This window comes from Pseudonaja textilis, chromosome 9, assembly GCF_049901715.1.
Source record: "Pseudonaja textilis isolate UNSWEBS1 chromosome 9, rPseTex1.2, whole genome shotgun sequence".
Classification (NCBI taxonomy): Eukaryota; Metazoa; Chordata; class Lepidosauria; order Squamata; family Elapidae; genus Pseudonaja; species Pseudonaja textilis.
In genome coordinates, this window is record NC_141998.1 from 5,708,203 (window position 1) to 5,735,811 (window position 27,609).

General features: G+C 44.2%; 1 protein-coding gene across 2 annotated transcripts; it reads left to right on the forward strand.

The window, feature by feature from the left end:
* Positions 1–91: 91 nt before the first annotated feature.
* LETM2 (leucine zipper and EF-hand containing transmembrane protein 2) lies at positions 92–25,400 on the forward strand. 2 transcript variants are annotated; one of them, XM_026714911.2, is made up of 11 exons: positions 92–193; positions 4,521–4,610; positions 7,241–7,679; positions 10,406–10,549; positions 12,786–12,923; positions 14,509–14,712; positions 17,985–18,104; positions 19,635–19,745; positions 21,181–21,273; positions 22,282–22,356; positions 24,385–25,400. In XM_026714911.2, the coding sequence occupies exons 2-11, from the start codon at positions 4,564–4,566 to the stop codon at positions 24,433–24,435; spliced, it is 1,422 nt and encodes a 473-aa protein (XP_026570696.2). In that variant the 5' UTR covers positions 92–193; positions 4,521–4,563; the 3' UTR covers positions 24,436–25,400. The 2 variants fall into 2 exon arrangements, with proteins under 2 accessions (XP_026570696.2, XP_087794983.1); XM_087938857.1 differs by lacking the exon at positions 92–193 and adding an exon at positions 1,012–1,122.
* The last annotated feature ends 2,209 nt before the right edge of the window (positions 25,401–27,609 follow it).

Genomic DNA, 27,609 nt, shown 5'->3' on the forward strand with positions numbered 1-27,609 from the left:
GGCGGGGAAGGGAAAAAAACAAAACAAAACAAAAAACTCGCCGGCTAGAGCGGCTTGGTCGGTTGCACTTCCGGAGTGCCGCGGGGGCCGACGGGAATCCTCGGCTAGTCCCGGAAGAAGGTGGAGCGGTAGCGGCCCGGTTAGAGGGGGTGGGGGAGGGGCGGGGCGGGGGAAGCTGAACTGAGGGCGGCAGGTGAGGACCAAAACAAAAACAAAAACAAAAACCAAAGCAGATGTGCAAGGTTTACAACGTGCCTATAAATAAGGATGACGTCGATGCTGATGTGTGTGTGTGTGTATGTATGTATGTATGTGTATGTATATGTATATGTATGTGTATGTATGGATATGGATATGGATGTACCTGGTGGGCAGAGAGATACACCTGGGCGCAGGTTGCAGAGATAGGCGTATGGGTGCAAAATGGGGCAAGGGTTGGCGGGTGAGGGGAGGGAGGGAGGCCTAGGAGAGACCGGCCAGGGGTGAAGGGGGGGACCTTCAGGGTCTGTAGAAGACCCTTGGGGAAGAGAGAGAGAGAGAGAGGGTGAGATAGGAGTGGGGTTGGCTGTGACTTTGCAAGGGGCCTCAACCCATGGAAGCACTGCAGCTCGTGCCTCCGAGCTCACTTTGGCTGGTCCCATCTGGAAACAACAAAACTTAAGGATGGTCCTGGTCAGTATTTTGATGGGAGTTCTGGGGACTCCAGGCTAGGCTGGGAATTGGGGTGGGTGGGTGAGGAGGAACCCACCGCAGAAGCTATCAAAGGCAAAGGAGGTGTTAAAAGGGGAGCCAAAAACAAGAATAACCCCAACACCAAACAATACAGGTGTGTGGGGTTTTTTTCCTTTGGAAATGGAGCTTGGCAACTGGCAGTGGGGGAACAGAGGGTCTGTGTGTGTGTGTGTGTGTGTATGTGTATGTGTTAAAACTGGGTGCCGAGAGAGTGGTTGTGAGTGGTGGTTTTATTTTGCTTTGTTATTATATACGTATATGCGTGTCTGTATAGATATGAATATGAATTCTTTTATTGGCCAAGTGTGATTGGACACACAAGGAATTTGTCTTGGTGCATATGCTCTCGGTGGACGTGAAAGAAAAGAAACGTTCATCAAGAATCATCAGGTACAACGCTTAATGATCGTCCTAGGGTACAATTAAGCAATCAAATCATACTAGGAAACAGTCCATATAAATCATACGGATACAAGGAGGGAATTGTTTAGCAGAGTGAATGGCATTTGGGAAAAAACTTCTTGTGTCTAGGTGTTGTAGATACACACAAACACACATATATATACATACATACATACATACATACATACATACATATATACATACATATATACATATACACATACACATACACTCACAGACGAACACAATACAGAAGCCTGATGATGGCAGATGAGATTCTGTCAAAACGTTGCTACAACTTTAAAAGCACAATATATTGACTGGGAAAATACCCGAACAAAGCTGAATACCACACATACGTTTATATATACATATATATACACACACACATATATACACACACATATATGCATACACACACACACACACACACACACACATATATATATATGTGGATCTTTGGTTGTTCGGGTTTTCTCCCGCGTAAGATTCGAAGTATCTAGGCAACGTTTCGATGAAGTCACATTCATCATCTTCAGGCTTCTGTCTCCGGCTCTGTGCTTCTCAGAGTAATGTGAGATTGCAGCTGCTTCCTCCTTTTAACTGCCAGTGGGGGTGGGACTTGATTGGGTGGGGGCTTGGCTGTGTTCTGATTGGGTGGAGGTGTGTTCTCATTGGTAGGGGGTTTGGCTGTGTTCTGATTGGTTGGGGGGTTAGCCGTGTTCTGATTGGTTGGAGGCGTGTTCTGTTCAGATGGGGGCTTGGTTGTGCTCAGGTTAGTCTTAGTTGCTGGGGGATTTGAGCTGGTGAGTTGTGATCTTGCTGTTTGGCTTCGAGTTCGTGGTCGTGCTGCATCTTCATAGTGGGTGTCGGTTTGCTTCATGTATGGCTCGGAGGGGTTTGAAGTGGGTAGTGATGCAGCTGCAGTGCAGCTTCTGGTCCATGGTCGTGTCTCATCTTCTGAGTGGGTGTGAGTCTGTTTTCTACATGGAAGTGTGGTGGTGGCATCTTGTGTGGCTCTCATGGGTGTGGGTCTGGTGTCCTTCTTCATGTTAGGTACTCGTCTGTTCATGAGGGCGGGTTTCCAAATGGCTGGAAGGCGGGAGGTGTCATCTCGTTTGTTCATGCTGTGTGGGCGTTTTTCTATCTCTATGGCTTCTCTGATTATTCTGCTGTTGAAGTGTTCGGTTTTGGCGATGGTTCTGGTATTTTTAAAATCAATTTCATGTCCTGTGGCTTTGAGGTGTTGGACCAGGGAAGAGGTCGTTTCTTCTTTTTTGATTGAGTTCTTATGTTCTTCAATGCGTGCACTTATTCTTCTGTTAGTTTGTCCAATGTATGTGGTAGGGCAGGCAGTGCAGGGGATTTCGTATACTCCTTGGTTTTCTAATTCGATTTTGTCTTTGGGGTTTCTTAGGATGGTGGATATTTTTCTGTTTGTGCAGAATGCTGCTTTGATGTTGTGTTTTTGGAGGATCTTGCTAATTTTGTCTGTAGTGCCTTTTATATATGGGAGGAGGGCTTTGCCGTTTTCTTGTTCTCTGTCTTGGATTTTGGTTGGGGTTTCTTTTTGGATTAGGTGGGTAATCTTCTTTCTTTGGAATCCATTGGCTGTAAGTACGTTGGTGAGAGTGTGTAGTTCGGTTTTTTGGTGTTGTTCATCGGCTAAGCATTTTGTTCTGGAGATGAGTGTCTTGGCTACGGAATTGATCTGTGCTGGGTGGTGGTGTGAGAGTGCATGTAGATAGCGGTTAGTTTGTGTTTTCTTCTGGTAGATGGTGTGTCCTAGGGAGCCATTGGATCTTTTGTATACCAAGACATCTAGGAAAGGAAGTTGATTGTTGGCTTCTGTTTCCATGGTGAATTGTATTTTGGGGTGTATGTATGTATATATATACATACATACATACATACATACATACATACATACATATACAGAAACATATATAACATTTGAGGCACTGTTTACTCCTGGCAACTTGCCGGGACAGGTCTCTGCAGTTTTGTTTTTTTTAGCAAGATGTCAGAAGTAGTTTGCCATTGCTGGTTCTTCCAGGTTTGGGAGAGAGGGACTGGCCCAAGGTCATCACTGCTGGCTTTCTGTCTTAAGGTGGGGAATAATGCTTATGGTCTCTCTGTTTCTAGCCTAACTGCTACACCAAACCGACTCTCATATTACTTTGCCAATAAATATGCTTAGATTATTTTGCAAATAAATAAATAATAAATATTTCTCTAACAGCTTTGTTCCGTGTGCCGTCCGTCTGGTAAACTCGCAAGATTCATTTTTCTTGCCATGTACATGTATACATCCGAACTAACTAGACTGTATTGTTTCACTGTGTCATACGTGGGTATATCCCTTCCTTCCTTCCTTCCTTCCTTCCTTCCTTCCTTCCTTCCTTCCTTCCTACCTTCTTTCCTTCCTTCATTTATCATGTTTAGTTTATATTGGAGGTGGTGTACATTTAAAGTGACAATGAAGTTATTCTAAGTTCTAAGTCTAAGTAAATAGGCAATTACTTTATTTGCATTCCATATTTTGTAATATAAGACTCAATGATCCATATATGGGGAGTCAATCTCTTGGAATCCAATTCTTCATGAGTAATTCTGTTATTAAACATTTCCCCTCATAGGGTCTGAGCTAACAAAAAGGATATCCAAACTTGCAGCTGCTTCTTCCTTTTGACTGCTGGTGGGGGTGTGACTTGGGTGGGGGCTTGGCTGTGTTCTGATTGGTTTGGGGCTTGGCTGTGTTCTGATTGGCTGGGGTTGTGTTCTGTTCAGGTCGGGGCTTGGTTGTGCTCAGGTTAGTCTTAGTTGCTGGGGGATTTGAGCTGGTGAGCTGTGATCCTGCTGTTTGGCTTCACGTTCGTGGTCGTGCCACATCTTCATGGTGGGCATCAGTTCGCTTCATGTATGGCTCGGAGGGGTTTGAAGTGGGTAGTGATGCAGCTGCGGTACAGCTTCTTTGGTTATTCAAGAAAACCCAAATAACCAAAGATCTCTATCTATCTATCTATCTATCTATCTATCTATCTATCTATCTATCTATCTACAATTTTAAAAGCACAACTATAATGACATGGGAAAATACCCGAACAAAGCTGAATACCATACATATAAATACCCGCGAAAACTTAAACATATGTGTGCGTGTGTGTTTATATATATATATGTGTGTGTGTGTGTGTGTGTGTGTGTGTGTGTGTGTGTGTAAAAATCTGAAATGATCCATAATCTCATGTGTATGACTAAAGATTTATAATGGATAGAAGTTGTGTTTACTAATACTTCCTAGATGACCGTATCTGTAGTTAAATATTTCAAAATCATTTCTTTATTTAACTGGCATATGTCTAAATTTTTTATTGGTATATTAGATTTCATCTGATCGTAGATAAGTAAACAGATTCAAGGCAAAGCATGGCCATCTACAGCTGTAACATATTCCTTGCAGTAGCTAGGACCAGGTAAGAAATGAAATCTTGGTATCTGTGAAATATATCATTATTTTAGATCTTTGAATGTCATCCCAAAAGCAGTACTGATGATGTTAATATAAATTCTCTATCATGGAGGAAGTTCATTGGATTTTATTTGATTACTAGCTTCAGTCAAAATGACATGGTGTTGTATTAACCATTCTGTGTAGACAGTGTAAAACAATTGTATTGAGTTTAATCGGGGGCGGGGAAAGCAATATCTTTGCTTCTGGGTGCAAGTCAAGGTGCTGCTTGTCACCTTTAAAGCCCTTCAGGGCTTAAGTCCGGGTTATCTGAGGAAACATCTCTTGCCAGTGACATCTACCTGACCCATTAGAACGAGAAGGCAGGGAACGCTGCGGGTCCCACCCCTGAGGAAGATACACCTGGCGGGACCCAGGTGAAGGGCCTTCTCCGTGGTGCCTCCGTCTCTGGAGCATCATTCCCTCAGAGATTAGAATGGCCCCCTCTCCAATACACTTCCGAAAGGCACCGAAGGCCTGGTTCTGCCAGCGGGCCTGGGGGAACCCAAAGCGGGATGGAGCCCATCAAATAGCTAGTGTGATCTGCTGTCATCGGGACAGGGGGTGGGAGTCGATTTTTGGTTTTGTTTTTTTGTTTTCCCAAATTTTGTTCTATTATACTTTACTAATTTATTTGATTCTTTTTGTTAGTTTTTAATTGTTTTTATTTTTTGTTTTAAATATGGTTTTACATTGTGTAAGCTGCCTCGAGTCGCCATGGGTGAATAGGCAACAATAAAAATAATAAAAAAATAAAATAAAATAAAATAGAAAATAAATAAATAAAATAATAAAATAAAATAAAATAAAATAAAATAAAATAGAAAATAAATAAATAAAATAATAAAATAAAATAAAATAAAAATAAATATCAGGATTGTTTTTGTTCACCATTGGGTGCACCGATAGCACTCACCTGTGTAGTTTTTCTTTTTGTGAAATATTAAAAAAGAGAGATCTGGACTAAATAAATATAAGAGCTCCTACATTACATTGTCTGGTTTGAATAACAAAAAAACCTGTAATTTCCTCAGTCATCCAGAACTGAGAAATTATAACCTGTGTCCAGTTTGCAAGAATGGTAAATACAGTTAAGGGGTGAAGAAATGCAATCCTTAAACCTAGCATATCTTCCGTGTAACCTGCATCTGCTTAACCACTTTGTTTTCCCTTCCTTTCCCCACCCCCCCATTCCCCCACCACCCACTTTTAATCCTACACCAGTTTAGCAAGGTAATTCTCCAGCTTAGCAACTTTTAAGTTTTAACTCCCTTGCTGCATGCTGGCTGTGGAATTCTGGGAAATGAAGTCCACCCATCTTAATAGCCAAGGTTGGAAAACACTTCAATTGCTTTCAAATAAAAAAGCTGCAGGTCGTAATGACCTACAGTTAGTCCTTGACTTACAACTGTTTGTTTAGTGACTGTTACAACGGCACTGACAAAAGTGACTTATGACTTACTCAGATACTTGGCAACTGACACGGTTGCAGTGTCCTGGGAGTGTCACGTGATCTCCTTTTACCCTCTTCTGACATGAAAAGTCAATGAGGCAACCACATTCACTTAACGACATGTGACTAACTTAACAATTGTAGCGAGTCACTTAGCACCCATGGCAAGAAAGATTGCAAAATGGTGCAAAGATTACTTAGCAAATGTTTTGCTTAGCGACAGAAACTTCAGGCTCTGTTGCAGTCATAAGTCAAGGACTACCTATAAAATGTCTTTGTCTGAGAAGGCATTTGTAGACTCCTCTGGATTTCAAATATCAGGGCTCCTGATCAACGCCTTGCTAAATGTATCTCTGACCAGCCATAACCCAAACCTTGGTTGCAGCAATGAGTTAGACCTGGGGTATCAAACTCAAGGCCCGCAGGCCAGATCTGGCCCGCTGGGTGCTTAGATCTGGTCCGTGGAGCTACCCTGGAAACAACGAAGGACCGGCCCGCGGTGCCTCCGCCAGCGAAAATGGGCTCCCAATCTCTGTTTTCAAATGGAACGACCTCCTGCAACCCTCTGCCAGTGAAAACGGAGCTTGGGAGGGCTGAGCTCCGTTTTTCCTGGCAGAGGGCTGCAGGAGGCCTTCCTAGCCGAAAACAGAGCTCTGGAGCCCATTTTCGCTGGCAGAGCACTTGGGCCACCACAGACACCCCTGATCTCAGAGTAAAAAAAAAAAAAGATTTATTAGGAGTGTCCATGTCGGGGTTATCCAGGTGCAGCCGACACTAAGATACAACATTCATTTCTTCCTTGACCCTGGCCTTTCACCCCCACCCACTGGATGTATATTCTCCAATGGGATACATCCATAGCTAAGAGTCATCAATCATGCTCTTCAGTAATAATATTGCGCGCCAACAGCTTCAGGGTGCCTAGCAATTATCTGAAGCATTCGAGGAATGCATTGCTTTTCCCCACTCCCTTTCTGCTGGGAACTAAAAAGACCGAAGAAGTATTTTTTTAGTTGACACCTGACACTGGTGACATCAAGCAGGCCACACCCACCCTGGCCCCTGGTGGTCAAACACAACCTTGATGCATCCCTCCATGACATCTAGTTTCCCCCCCCTGATTAGACTCTTTTCTCTTCCAGAGGGTCATCATGCCTTCTTGTACACTCCTGCTGTTCCCAGTTCTCCTCGTCCGCTGCGCTTGCTCAACTGTTGGATTCCCACCATAACGGAACATTCCCGAAGGACTCTGAAAGCCACCCGTTCCCCTCCAGTTCACCGCAGGGAAACAGTTGGCCTCACTTCCTCATTAGACCGATGCGGATGTTTCGCACGTCAGCTTATTGGCATCAGGACAAGCCTCCCCCTGAGCCAAGTACTGTAAAAACGGACCCCACTCCAGGCGGTCTCCCAGACAAAGTCGCCGGGACAGTTAGAAGATCCCTCTGGCAGAGGATTGTAGACGAACTGAGACACTATTACAATGGATTCCACTTGCTTTGGATCGACACAAAAGTGGCAGCTCGGATGGTCTGGAGACTGTTACATGGGCAAATCCTCACCAGGCGGGAGAGACGAAGGGTGAGCAATTGACTGGCTTTGGGGAGCAGCCAGCAGACTAGCCACTCTGTGCATGACTAATGGCTTCCTCTTGAACGGACAGTGTCCAGCGTCAGCGGGTTCTTTATTCGCTGGACAAAGCAAACAAAATCTGAAATAAGGTGACTTGATCACTCGGTCAGTCGATGGGCTGAATAAGGGAGAGCCAGGCGTTTGGATCTGATAATTTCTATGTTCTTCATTTCCCCCACCTGTTTTGCTGGGTTATAGCAGGGGGGGGGTCAAACTCAAGGCCCACGGGGGTGTTTAAATCTGTCCCGCAGGGCCTCTGCCGGCCAAAACGGGCTGCGCGGAAGCCTCGCAAGGCCCCTGCGCAGCCCATTTTCCTCCTCCCTGGCCTCCAGCAATACTCTGCCAGCCAAAAACGGGCCGCGCGGAAGCCCCCGCGCCGCCGATGTTCAGCCAGGAGAGCGCTGCAGGAGACCGTGGAGGCTGAAAATGAGGTGCAGGGGGGCTGCCTTGTGCCCCGTTTTGGCCAGCAGGAGGTGTCTCGTCTCATTTCCCCTCCGTGTTTCCTCCGCCACCTGCTGGCCCACAGCAGAGAACTACAATGATGATCCGGTCCTCGAAAATTGACACCCCCACCCCGGATTAGAGCATCAGGCCCTGCAGTCAGTTTCCCAGGTCATTTCTCCTGGGATTCTGGAGCCAGGTTTCAGCTTGCTTCAGAACATGAATGCTCATTCATTGGCGCCGTACAGGCAGTCCTTAAATTACGGTCGAATTATGATCGATCCCCCACCCCCAAAAAAGCTACTGACAAGCTGGTTTCAAAGTTCTGACGCCACCCTTTCCGCTAGTCACAGGGCCACGTTTGGGGCATTTGGTAACCGGCTCACATTTACAATTATTTGCATTGGCCCATAGTCCCGTGACTGCAACTTAATGATGGTATTTGTTGGAAATCGACATTTATTTCTGGTTTGGGGCAAGACCTACCCCATAGAGGACAGTCATTTAACGACTGTGGTGTCCGCTTAATGACGGCTGTGAAAAAAAAGTCCATAAAATCAGGTCGAGTCGCATGGCATCCCGCTTTATAACCTTTGCAACTTACGGCCGTACTTGCCAAGCTCAATTATGGTCGTAACTCAAGGTCTGTACTTCCTTCTAGCTGTGAATTTGGAATCCCTACTTACTGATAGCTCATGTGTGGCTTGAAGAGTATGAGAGAGTGCGTGTCTCTGTGATGAGCTCCCAGATGGTTCCAGATCCAATCTGGGTCGGTCATCGAAACCCGAGGTTTAATCGTCCGAGCTTTTGGACTCGCGCTGGAGCCCATCATCAGGGCTCTTCTCTCTGCCAGAACAGGTGCTTTGCGTTATTTCTATGCGTAGTATTGATAGGGTGCCTGGTTGCGTGTAGCTGTGTGATGCCGGTCAACAGGAGGGCTGATTTACGACCAGCTTAAAAGATAAGGAGCTTCTGTGGCGCAGTGGTTAGAGTGCAGTACTGCAGGCTACTTCTGCTGACTACCAGCTGCCTACAATTTGGCAGTTCAGATCCCACCAGGCTCAAGGTTGACTCAGCCTTCCGTCCTTCCGAGGTGGGTAAAATGAGGACCAGCAGATTGTTGTGGCCAATAAGTCTAAGTGCTATTGCTACTTAGGAGCTGAGCACTTGACAACAGCCAGAAACTTAATAGCTGGCCATCAACACCCCTATCAACCAATAAAAAGCCACACAAAACTCCTTGTTATTCTTGTTGTTAGCCACGAAGTCGTGGCCAACCCATCGCAACCCCATGGACAACGTTCCTCGAGGCCTTCCTGTCCTCTACCATCCCCTGGAGTTCATTTAAGCTCACCCCTACTCAGTGGTGGGATTCAAATTTTTTTACTACCGGTTCTGTGGGCGTGGTTTGGTGGGCGTGGCAGGGGAAGGATACTGTAAAATCATCAGTCAGAGGTGGTATTTGCCAGCTGTCCAAACTACTCAAAATTTCCAATACCGGCTCTCCAGAACTGGTCAGAACCTGCTGAAGACCACCTCTGCACCTACTCCATCCAGCCACTCCCTTCTCTGCCGTCCCCTTCCTCTTCTTTTGCCCTCAACCATTCCCAGCACTAGGCTCTTCTCCGGTGAGTCCTTCCTTCTCATTAGGTGGCCAAAATCTTTTGCGTTTCCTCTTCAGGATCTGGACTTCTAAAGAGCAGCCAGGGTTGATCTCCTCTAGGACTGACCGGTTGGATCGCCTTGCAGTCCAAGGGACGCACAGCTAGGCACCACGTAAATACTACGCATAGAATAACCCAAAGCAAACCCTCTGCTAGAGGGACATCCTGCAACATTATCCTGGGACACACGTATGCTTCTCTTCACCCAAACGTTTGATTGCACATAACAGTAAGGCCTGAACCCGCCACCTCGTACAAAACAGAAAAGTTGTGGAGTAAAACGGTTTTTGACTTACTTCTCAAAAACAAGCAGGGATGCGGCCAGCGTTGCTGCAGATGAAATGTTGGCACCCTGAAATTAATTTGGCAAAGTGCTGGCTTGGAGCAAGGCTTCTCCTGGCGGAAAGGAGGAGGATTCAGGAAGCCATTGTTTGGTTTCCTTGGTTTTGGTTTAGTAATGTTACATGATTTCAGTGTTGTGGCTTATTGAAACATGTCTACGATTACCCCTGCCTTAAGGCAATGTATGGACCGTGTCATGTTTTGGCTTTGTGTTTCTGTTTTCTGCAGCTGATGAGGACGTCAGCAGATCTCTTCCGGCTAGTTCCATTCTTGGTGTTCATCATAGTACCTTTCATGGAATTCCTGTTGCCTGTATTTCTTAAACTCTTTCCCGAGATGTTGCCTTCAACCTTTGAAACCGAATCGAAAAAGGTCAGTATTTTCAATTTTGAAAAAAAAAAAAAGCTCAATCTTTGGGTCGAGCTATGTCACGACGCCTGTATCTTAGGAATCCTTTGCCTCCAGCCTGATATAAAATCTAGCCCTTCTAGAAGAATTAATCTTCGCAAGAAGTGGAGGAGGACAAGAACCTAGGATGACCTGTGTTCAAACCCTCACCGAGACACAAAGCTCTTGAATCATTTTGATGAGGTTTTTTCCCCCTCCTGCTCAGGCAGAGAAGATGCAAGGCGCATAATGCATGCTACCTCGGGCAGCGTGGAGGGAGGTTGAAATGAAAGGATGAACAAAAGAGGCAATCTTTTGCATAGTCAAAGAGAGTAGCGTATAGCAGAATTATCTTGCTCTGCCATTTGTAAAGATTCGCAAGACATATTCTTCTCTTTTCTCATCGTCTCATCTATCTTCTCCTCTTGGTATCTTATGATTTACCCTTTGTTTTATGATTTATGAGGAGCTGCCACAAAGAAGAAGGTGGGGTCAAATTATTCTCCAAAGCACCAGAGGGCAGGACAAGAAACAAGGGACGGAAACTAATCAAGGAGAGAAGCAACCTGGAATTAAGGAGAAACTTCCTTAGAATGAGGACAATTAACCAGTGGAGCAGCTTTGCCTCCAGAAATTGTGGGCGCTCCGTCACTGGAGGTTTTTGAGAAGAATCTAGACAGTCGCTTATCTGAACTGGTATAGGTTCTCCTGCTTGAGCAAGGGGGTTGGACGAGAAGACCTCCAAGGTCCTTTCCAGCTCATTCTATTCTAAGATTGTATCTTACGATTTATGATGTATGACTTACCGCTTGTGTAAGTGTTGTTTGTATGTACAACATACAGTTGTTTGCATGCACAACACATGAGTGGTGTTCGTATGTACGCTGAAAGCTGATGCACTGGACATAAATTCCTTGTGTGTCGAATCACACTTGGCCAATAATGAATTCTCTTTTCTATCCTTTTTTCTATTCTCTATTCTTATTCTAAAATACCGGAGATGGTTTTGGAATTAGAATGTACAACAATGGCATATGCCAGCGGTGGCTAACCTTTTTGGATTCCCGTGCTGAAAATTGTGTGCGTGAGCGTGTGTGCCAGCACCCAGAAGGCAATGCACCCCCCCCCCAGCCACTCCCTTACCTGCACTGCGCGCCTCCCAGCTGGTTTTCAGCCATTTTAAGGCCTTTTTTGGCCTCCCAGAGGCTCAAGGGTAGCCTCTGCAGCCTTTGGAGGCTGAAAAATGGGCCCGTTTCATCACTTCCGGTATTTCCGGAAATACAGGAAGTGACCAAACAGATCTGTTTTTCAGCCTGCAACGGGCTGAAAAAGGCCTCAAACAGGCCGAAAATCAGCTGGGAGGCATGCGCAGTGCAGGTAAGTGGCTGGGGCTCATGTGCCCACACAAATGACTCTATGTGCCATAGGTTCACCATCACGGGCATATGCTGTACCCTCCAGAAATGCTAGAGAGTGTATGATGACACTGGAAAATGCAGGTAATCCTCAACTTACAACCATTCCTTTAGTGACTGTTCAAAGTTACAACAACACTGAAAAAAAAGTGACTTAGGGCCGTTTTTCACGCTTACAACTGTTTGCAGCCTCCCTCTAATCAAAATTGGGACAACTCTTGGCAACTGGCATGTACTTATGACTGTTGCAGTGTCTCCAGGGGGTCACATTGTTCCCTTTTGCAAGACAAGCAAAGTCAATAGAGAAGCCAGATTCACTTAACAACCGTGTTACTAACTTCACACAACTGCAGAGATTCACTTGCCAACTGGCAAGAAAGGTCGCAAATTGGGGCAGAACTCACTTAGCAACTGCCTTGCTTAGCCACGGAAATTTTGGGCTTAATTTTGGTTGCAAATTGAGGATTAACTTATACTTTTGCAAAGAGGACCCGGAAGAGTTTTAAACTTCTTTAAAGCCTTTGGGGGGAGCTGAATGAAAACGAAAATACACGTTGCCTTGAAGCTGTAGTGTTTTGAGTCTGTCCACGGGTGGGTTTGAAGTGCAGAGAATAGGTAGCAGTCTCTCTATAAGAAACATTGTTGGCTCTTTGGCTCTTTTTTGATACTTTTTTCTCTCTCCCTTTAGAATATCCTCCCACCCCCATTTCCCAGCAAGTGGTACAATGAAAAGAAAACAGAGCTTTACTTTTGCCAGGAACGGCAAGAGAGAATTCCTTACCTTTCTCATTATTCTTTGCACCAAGGAAGAAAAGCAAAGGAAGAAACTGAGTGCGAAGTTGGAGCTAGCCAAATTCTTGCAGGAGACAATTGCAGAGTTGGCAAGGAGAAACAAAGCCAGCACAGGAGCAGCTACCCAGCTCTTCTCTTCCTACGTTCAGAAGGTAGGTTTCCCTCGGGGAATAGAAAAGCGGGAGCTTTATGCTTCATTTAAAAGTGGTTGCTAAGCTTCAAAGGCCTCCCATAAGATGGAACTGTTGAAATCAGGACCGTGCAACCTTGGAAACTTTTAAGATTTTTGGGACTTGGACTCCCAGGACTCCCCAGCTAGCATGAAGTCCGTGGGTCTTAACATTTATAAACCAAAATTGAAACATCAAAAGTAACCCCCTTAAGGTGTTTGATGGAGCCTCAATCAACACGTTGGTTTCATGTCTGGAGATTCTCAACCATCCAGATCATGGTTGTCCCAAAGATGCTATTCAAACGGCATCCCAAAGGTGCTTTTTTCAAGAGGCAACTGCACTTGCTGGTTTTTCTTGGAAAACATTTTGTTTCTCATCCAAGAAGCTTCTTCAGCGGAGCTTCTCCAAAGAAGAACGAAACGTCTTCCAAGAAAAACCAGAAAGTCCAGTTTGCCTCTTGAAAAAGCACCCTTGGGACAACCATGACCTGGATGATTGGGAAACTCCGTAGCCCTTTGTTCAAAAGGCAGGTGTACTTTCTTGCTTTTTTTCTTTGAAAATGTTTTGCTTCTCATCCAAGAAGCTTCTTTTAGTTGTGAAGAACGTTTACAAACAAACAAAAAAAACCCCAAGAAAGTCCAGCTGCCTTTTGAACAATACTTGTGGGATAATCTATAAGCTTATATCTGAAGGGAGGAATTATGTGGTTTTAATTCTCAGTTTGATGTTAAAAGTATTGCAAATTTGTAAGTTTCTGTAATTTCATACCACCATGAGGGGCTTACAGTAATTTTAACTGAATGCATTTATTAGAAACTCTGCGTCTTTAAGATGTCCAGTTTTCTGAACAAGGATGAAAAATAACAATAGATGCAAATAATGAAAAATATATTTCTTGCTTCCAACAGCCTTAGATTTTCTATGACTGTAATAATACCAGGGAAATGCAAAAATATTGAAAAACAATATAAAGAATTAAAAGAGGAAAAATATTAAAGATGAAATATTAAAGATTACCAAATATGTATCATTAAAATCAGTGGCAGACAAGACAGAGTTTGCTTGCTGTCTTGAGGTAAAATGATGGTACCAAACTTTTCTCTCTGTGAGGGAAAAAGTCTTTAATTTGGGCCGCCTTATCATGATAAAGATGGACACTGTGGCTCAGTGGCCAAGATGCTCAGCTTGTCGATCAGAAAGGTTGGCAGTTCGGCGGTTCAAATCTCTACCGCTGTGTCACGGAGAGGAGTCCGGTTACTTCTCCCAGCTTCTGCCAACCTAGCAGTTCGAAAGCATATAAAAAATGCAAGTCGAAAAATTGGGACCCCTTTGGTGGGAAGGGAACAGCGTTCCGTGCGCCTTCGAAGGTGTTTAGTCATGCCGGCCCCATGACTACGGAGACATCTTTGGACAGCGCTGGCTTTATAACCGAGATGAGCACTGCCGCCTAGAGCCGGAAACGACTAGCACGTATGTGCAAGGGGAACCTTTACTTTATTATTATAAAGAAAACTAGCAGTGGGTTTGGGGAGACCGATTCTGGAGTCCTCATTTATGCGTGTAGGTTCGACATAGCGGCCAACAACCCAGCACTCAGGAAATTGTGCAGTTTTCCAAGCTGTTCGAGGATGAGCTGACCCTGGAACACTTGGAGCGGTCCCAGCTGGTCATCCTTTGCAAACTGCTGGAGTTGCAGCCCATTGGCACCAACAACCTCCTCCGCTTCCAGCTTTTGATGAAGCTCAGATCCATCAAAGTTGATGACGAGGTAAGGAGATGCACCCGTCTTTTGCCAAGAGCTTAGGGGGGAAAAAAAATCGCTCCTTCAATCTAGTTAATTTGAATGCACTTGCAAATGTTCACAGCGAGTTTAGGGATCTTTCCTCATGCTAATAACCCACGAGAACCGTGGTAAGTTAGGCCGAAAAACCATCATTAGCCCAGAGCCCCCTGATCAATGCAGAATGGAACCAGGGTCTCTAGCTCAGTGCCAAGTTTGCAAAAAGTTTGCAAGGTTGTTCAAATAGTGACATTTAATACTCTTTTAACTCCAGATAGATCCTGGAGCTGTAGGTTGAGATCTGCAAACAGTTCTTTGAGATAGGAATGATATAGCAAGGCAGGAATCCCCAACCCCAAGCAACGGGGGAGCACAGGTGCGCAGCTCCGCTTGCACAACTGGCGGGCATTCATGCTTGCGCTCACAGGTGAAGCTCCCATTTGTGTGAGCAGAGGGCCACACCTACTGCTGACACAGAACCATCCCTCCACACACCCTCCCCAGCCTGGCCCCCAAGGCGGAAAGGTTGGGGATTGCTGGCTTAAGGTCTTTAAGGCATTGGTTACTAGATGTTTTGGAAAGAGACCATGACGATCATCCTCCATGAATCCAACTTCTTCTAAGATGGCCTCTCAAGTCTGACTGCAAATGAAAACAAATTACTTTTGGAAGATAGGCTCACGATCCAGATGGATCTTGACAGACTAGAACACTGGGCCATATTTAACAAAATGAAATTCAATGTAGAGAAGAGTAAAGTCCTACACTTAGGCAAGAAAAACCAAAAGTACACATATAGACTGGGTGAAAGCAGGCTTAATAGCAGTAAGTGAGAGGGATCTTGGAGTCTTAGTGGACAACCAGCTAAATAGGAGCCAGCTGTGTGCAGCAGCAGCCAAAAAAGCTAATGCAATCCTAAATTGCGTTAATAGAGGGATAATCAAGATCAAGGGAAGCACTAATACCACTCCGTAAAGCCTTAGTAAGACGACACCTAGAGTGCTGCATCCAGTTTTGGTCACCACGCTATAAAAAGATATTGAGACTCTAGAAAGAGTGCAGAGAAGAGCAACCAGGATGATTGGGGACTGGAGACTAAAACAAATGAATTGGGTATGGCTAGTCTAGTGAATAGAAGGATCAAGGGAGACATTATAGCGGTGTTCCAATATTTGAGGGGATGCCATAGAGAGGAAGGGGGTCAAGCTATTTTCTAAAGAACCCGAAGGCCAGACAAGGAATAATAGATGGAAACTGAACAAGGAGAGATTCAACCTGGAAATAAGGAGAAATTTTCTGACAGTGAGATCAATCAACCAATGGATCAGAAGTTGCCCTTGGAAGTTGTGAAAATTTCATCACTTGAGACTTTCAAGAAGTGCCATTTCAAACAGATCAGATAATCAGAGTTGGAAGGGACCTTGTAGGTCATCTAGTCCAACCCCCCGCCCAAGCGGGAGACCCTACACCATTTCTGACAGATGGCAGTCCAATCTCTTCTTGAAAGTCTCAACTGATGGCGCTCCCACAACTTCCAAGGGCAACGTCTGTTCCATTGGTTGATTGTTCTTACTGTCAGAAAGTTTCTCCTTATTTGTCAGAAATGGTGTAGAGTCTCTTACTTGGGCAGGGGGTTGGACTAGATGACCAACAAGGTCCCTTTCAACTCTGATTCTGTTATCATCTACACTTTCTTCACTTTCAACAAATTGATTAGCATCCTCATCTTTCACAAAGAATCCATTTGTAATGTCAAATCAAATCTAAACTGAAAAGGCCTCTTTTTTAAAAAAAAAATTGATCTTAGGTTCTAAACTTAAAACAATACAGTTGCTGAGATTTCTTCGATCTTATTCCACCTCTGTTCAAAAAACGGTTAAACAAAAGTTCACAAAAACCTCATTTTCAATTGTAGTTGGGTGCCGAGAGCATAAAAGTCTTCTCTGATTCTAGAGCAATGGTACTAATTGCAACAGGAGGAATCATGAAAAGTACTAAATAGGAAATTTGCTTAACAAATGAAATAAAGAAATAAGGTAGGAGAAAGTAGTTTAATATCAAGGCAGATAATCACAAGAGGGAAAACAAAGGCTTTTAAGCTAATTAATGAGCCGGCCTAAGGATTCTCTGAGATTAATTTAGTATCGTTAGGTTGAGGCAGCCAGTGAATTTTGATTGCTTCCTCCCTTGTCATCTATTGATCATAAATGCAGTTTATAAATTTTCATTAATTTCTTTGATGTGCTTTTCTTGAGATGATTGAAACTAGGCTCCTAACCAAGCAGGATATTGTTAATCTATCACCTGCCTTTTAACCAGTTGATTGCTTACACCATGTACAGGTCTAAAATATCAGCATATGTGTGTCTTCTGAGCATGGCTGCAGATGTGCAGATTTAAGGAAGCAAAGCTATGTTTTGCAATTTAAAATTTTCACTGTGAAAAAGAAAGCTATCTTTAAATGCAGGGCAAGCTGGCCAAGAGAATGAAGTTGGCTAAATGTTGCATGTTATTGGCAAGAACAGGTTACTTAGATCCCTTCTAAAATGGCAGTAGCCTGAATAGGAGCCTTGATTTTGTTAAATGATCTACGCGATAGCAATAGCGAAAGCACTTAGATTTATATCCTGCTTCACAGTGCTTCACAGCCCTCTCTAAGCGGTTTACAGAGTCAGCCTATTGCCCCCAACAATCTGGGTCCTCATTTTACCCACCTTGGAAGGATGGAAAGCTGAGTCAACCTTGAACCGGTCAGGATCGAACTGCTGGCAGAGTCAGTCTGCAATACTGCATTCTAACAACTATGCCACCAAGGAAGGAAGGGAGGGAGGGAGGGAGGAAGGAAGGAAGGAAGGAAAAGAAAGAAAGAAAGAAAGAAAGAAAGAAAGAAAGAAAGAAAGAAAGAAAGAAAGAAAGAAAGAAAGAAAGAGAAAGAAAGAAAGAAAGAAAGAAAGAAAGAAAGAAAGAAAGAAAGAAAGAAAGAAAGAAAGAAAGAAAGAAAGAAAGAAAGAAACTAGCAGTAGCATATACTGCTTCACAATACTTTCCAGCCCTCTCTAAGCGGTTTAGAGAGTCAGCCTATTTTACCTGGCTTGGAAGAACAGAAGGCTGAGTCAACCTTGAGCCTGGTGAGATTCGAACTGCCAAATTGCAGGCAGCCGGCAGTCAGCAGAAGGAGCCTGCAGTACTGCACTCTTAACCACTGGGCCACCGTGGCTCACAACCATCTGAAGCTGATTTTTTCTCTTTCTTGCCTGTAGATGATAGCCAAGGAAGGCGTTAATGGCTTGAGCGTGTCTGAGCTGCAGAGTGCATGCAGAGCAAGAGGGATGAGGTCACTAGGCCTTACGGAGGACCAGCTCAAAGAGCAACTGAACCAGGTAAGTTAGGGATGAGGGAGGGAAGGATGGGAATTGAGGATGAGAAGAATATCCAAAGGTATCTGGCGGCTTCATCATCCGGACTGGTCTTTCCCTCCGAGCATCTGTTTGGGATGCTAAAATGGGCCAAGGCAACCTTTTTAATTTTTTCCCCCCAAAAGGCCCATGTGATATTTTAACACCGCGTCTACCGACCTCTGTTGCTTCACCGATAGGCAGTAACTTCTTACTCCAAACCAACATCTGCAAAAATGGGAGAGGTTCACTGATTCTGAAGAGCATCACATTGGAAAAGGTTGCTATTGAGAGTTGGCAGGTCTAGAATATTATCAAACATGGAACTTACGTCTTCCGTGGTTGGGAAAAATGGGGTGGGAAGTAAGAATGGAATCTGTATTGCTAAGCAAATTCAACATGCAGATAACATGATGTTTATTAAGCACTAAGAAATGTAATTAATACAAAATTAATAAAATTTGGTTTTTTTTAAAAAAAAAAAAGAGATGGCAGGTCTGATTTTGAGGCCAGATCTATAGTTGGCCTATTGGCTCAGAACGAGATTCGAAAGTATTCCAGTTTAACTTTACAGACAGTTGTTCCAGCTGAGCTAAGGACCCAAATGGAGCAGAGAGGAATGAGCGGCTGCTTAAGTAGGTGTCATTAGTGGCTCTCAGCAGGTACTGAAAGCAGCTTCTTAGGATGCAGTGCTGGGCTGCAGGAAGCTCCCTTTCCATCCCGAGCAGTTAAAATCTCGAGAGTATAGCTCAGGTTTGGCAGCCAGCAGCTTTAGAGTCAGAAATGGTCTCGCCACACCTGCAGCCACTTCAATCTTCCAGCAAGAGTGGGTGGCTTTCTTCTGAGCTTTTAACTCCTCCTTATGGTTGGAGTTCTTGCAACCTAGCAGGTAACGGTAAAAGTTTCCCCTGTCCAGTCGTGGATGTCGCTAGGGGTTGGTACTCATTTCTGCTTCCTAGCCAAGGGAGCCAGCGTTATCTGAAAACATTTCTGTGGCCCTGTAGCCAGCACGACTATACACCCAGGTGCACAGAACTCTCTTACTTTCCCATTGAAGTGGTACTTATTTACCTACTTGCATGCTTTAGAACTGCTGGGGGGCAGGAGCTGAGGCAAGTGATGGGAGCTCATCCTGCTGCACAGCACTCGGGTCTCGAACCCGAGCTGTCAGCTTTCCAGCTGACAAGCTCGGCATCTTTAACCACTGAGCCATCGCGCCTCCTTGCAACCAATATCCCGCCAATTTCAGTGTGGGGAAGACTCCATTTACCTTGATTGTTCCTTTCCAAAGCACCTTTGGGGAAGGACCATGAGAACAAAATATAACGTGCTTTCCAGTTTCAGTGTGTCAGGAATTTTCCGGTCTCAGTCAGAGAGCCATACCAGTGCAGAATATAAAGGAAAGTATTTTGCTACAGAAAAAGGTTGTTTGCATCTGGATGTTTCGGATTTGCAAAAGGTTAATTTCCCAGAAAATTGCTGTGAACGCTCTTTCTCCTCGTCTCTGCTGTACAGTGGCTGGATTTGAACCTCAAAGAAAAAGTTCCCCCTTCTTTGCTGCTGCTTTCTCGTGCCTTGTACTTGACCGACGTGAGTCCCAAACCAATGGTGGTGAATACAACTAAGGTGAGCGGGTTTTGGAGCAGTGACTGTCAGACAGACTTGGTCTGTTTCCCGAGCAAGACTAGGAAGCGAGGGGTAGCAGCTTCTCCTTGCTGGGCCTTGGCGGAACCATGGTGGCGCAGTGGTTAGAATGCAGCATTGCAGGCTGACTCTGCCCACTGCTATGAGTTCGATTCTGACCAATTCAAGGTTGACTCAGCCTTCCATCCTTCTGAGGTTGGTAAAATGAGGAGCCAGACTGTTGGGGGCAAGAGGCTGATTCTGTAAACGGCTTAGAGAGGGGGCTGAAAAGCACTGTGAAGTGGTATATAAGTACTATTGCTATCTTCCTTCCTTCCTTCCTTCCTTCCTTCCTTCCACCCACTGTCAGCAGTTCGATTCTGACCAATGCAAGGTTGACTCAGCCTTCCCTCCTTCCGAGGTAGTAAAATGAGGACCCAGATTGTTGGGGGCAGGAGGCTGATTCTGTAAACTGCTGAGAGGGCTGTAGAGCACTGTGAAGTGGTATATAAGTACTATTGCTATCTTCCTTCCTTTCCTTCCTTCTTTCCTCCCTTCCTCCCTCCCTCCCTCCCTCCCTTCCTCCCTTCCTTCCTTCCTTCCTTCCTTCCTTCCTCCCTCCCTTCCTTCCTTCCTTCCTTCCCAGTTTAGAATGCAGCATTGCAGGTTGACTCTGCCCACAGCCAGGAGTTCAATCCTGACTGGCTCAAGGTTGACTCATCCTTCCGAGGTGGGTAAAATGAGGACCCTGATTGTTGTGGGCAAGAGGCTGACTGTAAACCGCTTAGAGAGAGCTGGAAAGCCCTGTGAAGCCGTATGTAAGTCTAAGTGCTCTTGCTAAGTGCTATTGCTTGGCCTCTTCCAGATTATTGTAGTCAGATGTCCCTGGAGGGTACATTCATTGCACTGAGAGGGTTTGAGAAGAAAGAAGAAAAACCTGTTAGAATAACAGATTCCCTTCCTTTACCTTAAACCAGCAGTATATTTCAGCCAACTTACACACAGTACAACAAATCCCATGAGGCTTTGATTTTACCATCAGCATGGTAGAAGGTAAATCCAGAAATTTATCCCCCTTCCCCATGAAAGGCTTTGCCCTTGGGGGAAAATGGAGTCTATGGAATCAAAGGCTCAGGTTTTGCTTTATTGTAATTTTAACGGTAATTTTAATCAGTAATTTACTCAGTAAATTACTGATTCCATTTCTTAAACCTTTTTCTTGAATGGACACATTAACTGTACGTACAGTACAGCTTCTGGGAGCCTAGGAGAACTCTTGTTCTTGCTAAGTGTTTAATTGCAGCACGTACAGTTTGAGCTTTGTTGATAGCTAAGTAGACTAAAGAAGGTCACAATGCTTTCTAACTACGTGTGTGTTATATTGTGCTATTGCGTCATCCGGGGTTGTCTTAATCCAGGCATTTCATTTGTTCTTTAGCCTCTGAAGAGTGAAGATGCAGAAATGGAGGAGGAGGAGGAGGAAGAGGAGGAGACCTTGTTGGATTCTGCCCCCAACGTGCAGGAAAGGAAGGTGAGAATTGGGGTGTATGATTTCAGCTGTGCCTATTTTGGAGCCCTTGGTATCCTCTGAGCTTAGGTTGTTTGCTTGGAGACATTTCATTACCCATCTAGGTAGCATCATCAGTACTAGAGAATGTGGTCTTTCCCCCCCCTATTTATAATAGCTTACCCTGCCAGTGTTGGTGGGAGTGTGATTTTTTTTTTCCTAGTTAGTTCCTTGACTGTCAGGGCTTAAGAGCCAAGAAAGAGCCATCACGCTGCTTCTGAGCAATTTCTTTGTTGTTTCTCTCCTATAGACAGAAATCTTGCCAAACTAAAAAGAACTATTTACATCGCTACAGATACACTCTGGGAACAGTTAGGGAGGATCCTTCTTAATCCTCTTTCTCCCATTGTACTTTCCATGCTTCGCTGCCTCTTTGTTCTCTGAATGCAGCCCCTCCCTCCTGGGAATCCAGACTACATTCCACTCCAATTATGGTATTGTTTTCTGCTTGATAGTTTGTCTGTTTGGTAGCTTCCTTAAGATATTGTTTTCTACTTGTTTGTTTGTCTGGTGTCATCCCCCGCTTATCTGGGTGCTGGTAGATATAAGAGGATGTGGTTCTGGTGTTTCGGTTTCCTTCTTAGCTTTTGTCTCTTTTGAAGGGCATATAAATACAGTTTGGCTTTATGTGTCTGCTATGGAAGAATGCGGTCCCATCAAGAATTAGCTCATACCCCATAATTTTTCTACCAAATCCAGATTGTAGTAGAAATGAATAACCAAGCTCCGAGGGGTCCTTGGAGCTCCCTTGTGTCTTTGAAGACGTTTTATTACCCTAACTAGATAACACCATCAGAGCTTTTGGGTACCACATGATAACCAAGCTTCTTTTGATAGCAGAAGAAAATTGATGGCATCCTTAATGTTAAACATGTCGGAATATGGAACAGTTCAGTCAGTTGGTTCTGATTCTGGAATACCAAATCTATGGAATTTGCTTGACTTCATTTCTTCTTTCCCTCCGCTTCGAAGAGTGAAGAATTTATATTGCCGCCAAAAGACAAATTATCAGTTCCTGAAATGTCAGTGAAGCCTCCTGTGGGAGAGGTGAGTTTTACTTTTGGACCCATAGTGTACCAAAAAAAAACAAAAACCCAACCCCTGGCAGAAGGTCCATGGGTGGGAAGAACCTACATCTCTTTCTATCCATTCTGTCAGGGTTCCGGCAGGTACTCCAATTAAATCATGAGCCTCGAGCCAACACCACCCCAAAATAAAGAGGATTTATTTGAAGCTATCATTCTACGTCCGGCACTAACCTGGGCCTAGCCAACTCTGAGATATGTAATTCACTGTCACCCTTGATCCTGCTTTCCCCACCACCACCCCTCTGGGTGTATCATCCAACGAAACACGTCCATAGCCAAGAGTCATCAATCATGCTCTCCAAAGATTTTTTCTCGGCAGAAGCTTCAGCCATCTAATCAGTCTTTGAAGAAAATATGAATGGAATGTACTTTCGATTCCACACTGCTGCCTGCTCTTTGAAACTCTAATTGCTTTTTGGTCTGGAGAGCAAGCAAATGCCACAGTACGTTCATTTAGTGACTGTGAAAATGACTTGTGATGTTTTTTACACATCCATTGCGGCATTCCCATGGTCACCTGACCGAAATTCAGGTGCTTAGCAACTGGCATTGCAATAGCACTTAGACTTATATCCCGCTTCACAGTTCTTTTACAGCCCTCTCTAAGCGGTTTACAGAGTCAGCCTATGGCTCCCAACAATCTGGGTCCTAATTTTACCCTCCTCGGAAGGAGGGAAGGCTGGGTCAACCTTGAGCCCAGTGAGAATTGAACTGCCGAATTGCAGTCAGCTGGCAGTCAGCAGAAGGAGCCTGCAGTACCGCATTCTGACCACTGTGCCACCATGGCTCTATTTATGATGGTTGTAGTGTCCTGGGATCATGTGATCACCATTTGTGACCTTTCCACCTCTGAAAACACTGAGAGCCAGCTGATGTACTACAGGTAGTCCTTGCCTAACAGCAGTTCATTTAGTGACCATTCAAAGTTACAACGGCACTGAAAACAGTGACTTATGACCATTTTTCACACTTACCACCTTTGTAGAATCCCCATGATCATGTGATCAGAGTTCAGAAGCTTGGCAACCGATTCATACTTATGACCATTGCTGTTTCCCAACGTCACGTCATCCCCTTTTGCAACCTCCTGACCAGCCAAATCAGTGGGGCAGCCGGATTAATTTAAGAACCGAGCTTATCAACTTATCAATTGCAGTGATTCACTTAAAATGGTGGCCACTGTAAAATGGGGCAAAACTCACTTCACAAATGTCTCACTTAAGAACAGAAATTTTGGGTTCAATTGTGGTCATAAATCGAGGACTACCAGTATACTGTTTTTTCAAACATGACAACTTTTAAGATGTCTGGATTTAAAACTCCCAGGATGCCCCAGGCATCTGGTTGCGAGTTCAAGCCCACAGAGCCTAAAAGGCCCTGTTTGGAAAATATGGGTGTGGTGGTTAAGGAAACTGAGTTCTAGGCCTCCTTCTGATAGGAAAGCCAGCTGGGTGACTTTGGGCCAGTCGCTTACTCTCTCAGCTCAACCCACCTCACAAGGTTGTTGTTGTGGGGAAAAATAGGAAGAGGCAGGAGTATTAAGATGTGTTTACCTCCTTGAAGTGACAAACACACCCCGTGTTTCCCCGAAAATATGACCTACCCCCAAAATAAACCCCGGTTTGGTTTTTATGTATGCGACGAATATAAGACCTATTCCCAAAATAAGCCCTAGTTAAGACCCCACCCACTCCATTACACCGTCTGGTTGTGCGATGTGGGGCAAGGTGCATGCGTAAAAAGCAAGCCGGAGTGAGGGGTGGAACTGCCCCACACGCCCCGTACCTGTTTGTGGCTGCGGTGTGGTCCTTAGGCAAGCGGGTAAGACATCCCCCCCAAAATAAGTCCTGGTGCTTATTTTGGGGACCAAAAGAAAATAAGATTGGGTCTAATTTTCGGGGGGGAAAAGGATAAAATATAAACACAATAGTTGTCTCCTTTTACCTTCGTTACTCATATTTTGCCCGTTGTTCCTTCCTTTCAAAAGAGTAAAATAGAAGCTCCCCGGAACAGCAAAGCCAGCGCCAATGGCGTCTAACTGCTTTCCCATAAAAGAGCTTGGACCCTCAGGGAGAAAGAAGAAAAAAAAATACCTTGGAAGCACTACTCTTGCAACTTTGCAACACGTTGGCAGCTTAAATCGACCAGCTCCTTTGCGAATCGCCCTGTGAACTCCAGTTCTCCAGTCGTGATGGCCGTACATCTCAGCCAGGTGGGGGAAAAAAAAATCACTTTGCATCCCAGGGTGAAGATTCACATTCGTGAGGCATCCATGTAACTTATTCTGTTTTGTAAATATGTACATAATCCGCGCACTAGACCAGTTGTAACTTCATGCAGAACGGTTCCCATGTAGTAGGTATATATAATTCCTTAAAATCTTTTTTTTTTTTGCAATTAATTTAAACTTTTTAAGAAGGGACCTCCCTGCTACCCTGAAGCCTTTTTTTTTTTTCTTCTATGAGAAATTGTAGAAAGTTGGGCTTTCCCTCCGCTCAGCAGACAAAACTTGAATTGATTTGTAGTCCGGTGCTTAAAAAGACTTACTTATATAAGTAGGAAGAAGGCCCTTCCAAATGGTCTTGCAGAAAATTGCAGCTCCACTTCTCAAAGTCAAACGAGAAGAATGGAAGAGGGGCAGCATTTTCCTCTGAGTACGCAAACAAAATGAAAACCATCCTTGCTCCAGCTGGTTTCCTCCTGTCACACGTATAAAAGCATTATCCCTCCTTTTTACCCATTGGTGAAAAGACCGCACACTCCAGCGTGTTTTTCTGTTATTTCAAAGGAAGCAAACGTTACAAAAAACACACAGAATTGAACCACAAACCTATTTAAATAGAGTAAGGATCAATTGGAAGTATGGATTAAGTTATCTATAACTCGCTCAGGTAGAGTTAATTGATAATTTGATGATTTGATTGATTATTGATTATTATCAATAATCCGATTATTTGTAATTGTCTTTGTTGATTAAATTGTGGGTGTTGAATTAACCTGTAACCAGTGTCTGTCTGAATTGGGGTTCTAAAATAAGACTCTGTCGGGCCATACTACGAAAATGTCTGTAGTTTTTCTGCCAGATTTGCCTATCCTTAAAGACCAGTTTAAGATAAGATGACAAAAAAAAATGATAATTTTACCCAGTTTCTTAGCTTCTAACTGAGAAATAAGTAACTTGAGGATTGCATTCATAACACAAGACAAGCTGTCAGATATATCCCAGTAGAGAATCATTTTAATCTTAACTTCATACGTTTGTCCCTGAAATAAACATTTCCAATAGACGTACAGCTAGTCCTCAATTTACAACAGTGCATTTACAACAGCACAGAAAAAGGTGACTTATGACCGTTTTTCACACTTAACAACCATTGCAACATCCCCATGGTCACGTGATCAAGCAAAGTCAACGGGGAAGCCAGATTCCCTTAACAAGCCTCTTACTGGCTTAACAACCACAGTGATTCACTTACCGACAGTGGCAAGGAAGGCAGTAAAATGGGACAAAATTCATTTAACAGCTGTCTCGCTTAGCAATAGACGTTAGGTGCAATTTTGGGATCGTAAGTCAAGGACTACCTGTATAAACATCTTTGGGAAAAATCAAAGCTCACTTTTGCCCTTTTGCCAGTCTCTAAACGCTTTGTTGTTTGCACTGACAGTACCAGAATTTCTAAAAACATTCTGAAAAAACTTGGTTGCAGATCTGTTTCAACCCTGGGGACTCTTGATATGTGAGCTACATGTTCACCCAGTGTGTGCGCGTGCACACACATACATAAACACTACTGAAACGAATGCTGGGATAAAAAGAGCCACCGGAGATAGCTTTGAGGAACAAAGCGCAAGGCTTGCACGCAGCTAAGCTTCCATCTTACGTTAACTCGTGGCTTATTTAAAGTGTGCGAAAATCCCAGTGGTGGAGTTCCTATAACAGGCTGAGCCAAACCAAACAGACGTCGTTTAGTACAAAATCGGAGCCTGGGCGTCAGCTGATGGGAGAAAAAAGATCTGCAAACATGGGAAATCTACAGTGTAAAGAAATAAATGTTAACAGAAAAACACAGATTCAATATTAAAAAGCAGGAATGGGAGCAACGGGAATAGAACGATATATTATTTCCTTGAAAGTTGCTGGTTTGTTTTTATTTCATACTAGCTGATAACCCGGCGTTTCCCCAGGTATTTATTTATCCTAATCCTATATTAGATAGGAAAAGCCTCAATTTGGGCGACCCGGAACAAACGTAATTTCTAACGTTGGATTTTCCCCCTTACCAGAGAGAGCCCCTTGTGGAGTGCTGTGAAGCCGTTACCATGGCAGCTCCACAGCGCTGTGCAGTAGAAGCCATTTGAAGGCAGTATGGTAGAAGCCATTTGAAGGCACAACAGCCTGTAGCTTAACAGAACACTCACCCCGAGGGGTGTTAGGGATGTCTTAACCCCCCCCACAATATTTGTTTCCAGAGAGTAAGTAATCTGTGTACCAAGGTTGATTGAAATTGCTTGGGACGTTCCAGAGTTATGCTGGAACATTCACACACACACAGCCATTTAGAGAGAGAGAGATGATAGAGATAGCGATAGAGATGAGAAAGAAAGAAAAAGAGAGAGAGAGAGAAAGAAAGGAAAGAAAGAAAGAAAGAAAGAAAGAAAGAAAGAAAGAAAGAAAGAAAGAAAGAAAGAAAGAAAGAAAGAAAGAAAGAAAGAAAGAAAGAAAGATTTCTTAATTGCCTATCTCCTCCAGAGAGGGATTCTGGGCACTGTATGATATAATAATGGTTGCTTATCTGGGCAATGTTATGATATAATAATGGTTGCTTATCTAATGTCACAGACTTTCTAAATTAGATCCAGCATCCTAGTTCATCCCAAAATGAAGCTTCACTACGTTCCTGGCAGCCGGATCCTTGGGGGTTCTCTTTAGGGTCCACCAAGCAAGTCCCACCTAATAATGGAGCTGTCAGATGCCGTAGTTTGCTTTTGACAAACGAGCCCAGCTCTCCCTGACTCTCCAGCGGTCCATAGCTGACATAACTATTATTGTGGAGCAAGTGTTTTCCAGCACTGTGTGTGGGGTGTGTGTGTCCGTGTGTCTCTCTGTGTGTGTGTCACTTAAGCCCAGCCTGTGCAGCTTTGATCACTTAATTCTTTTGGAAACGTCTGTCAGAACCGACTTCACCAAGCTTTCCAATCACAACGCACAATC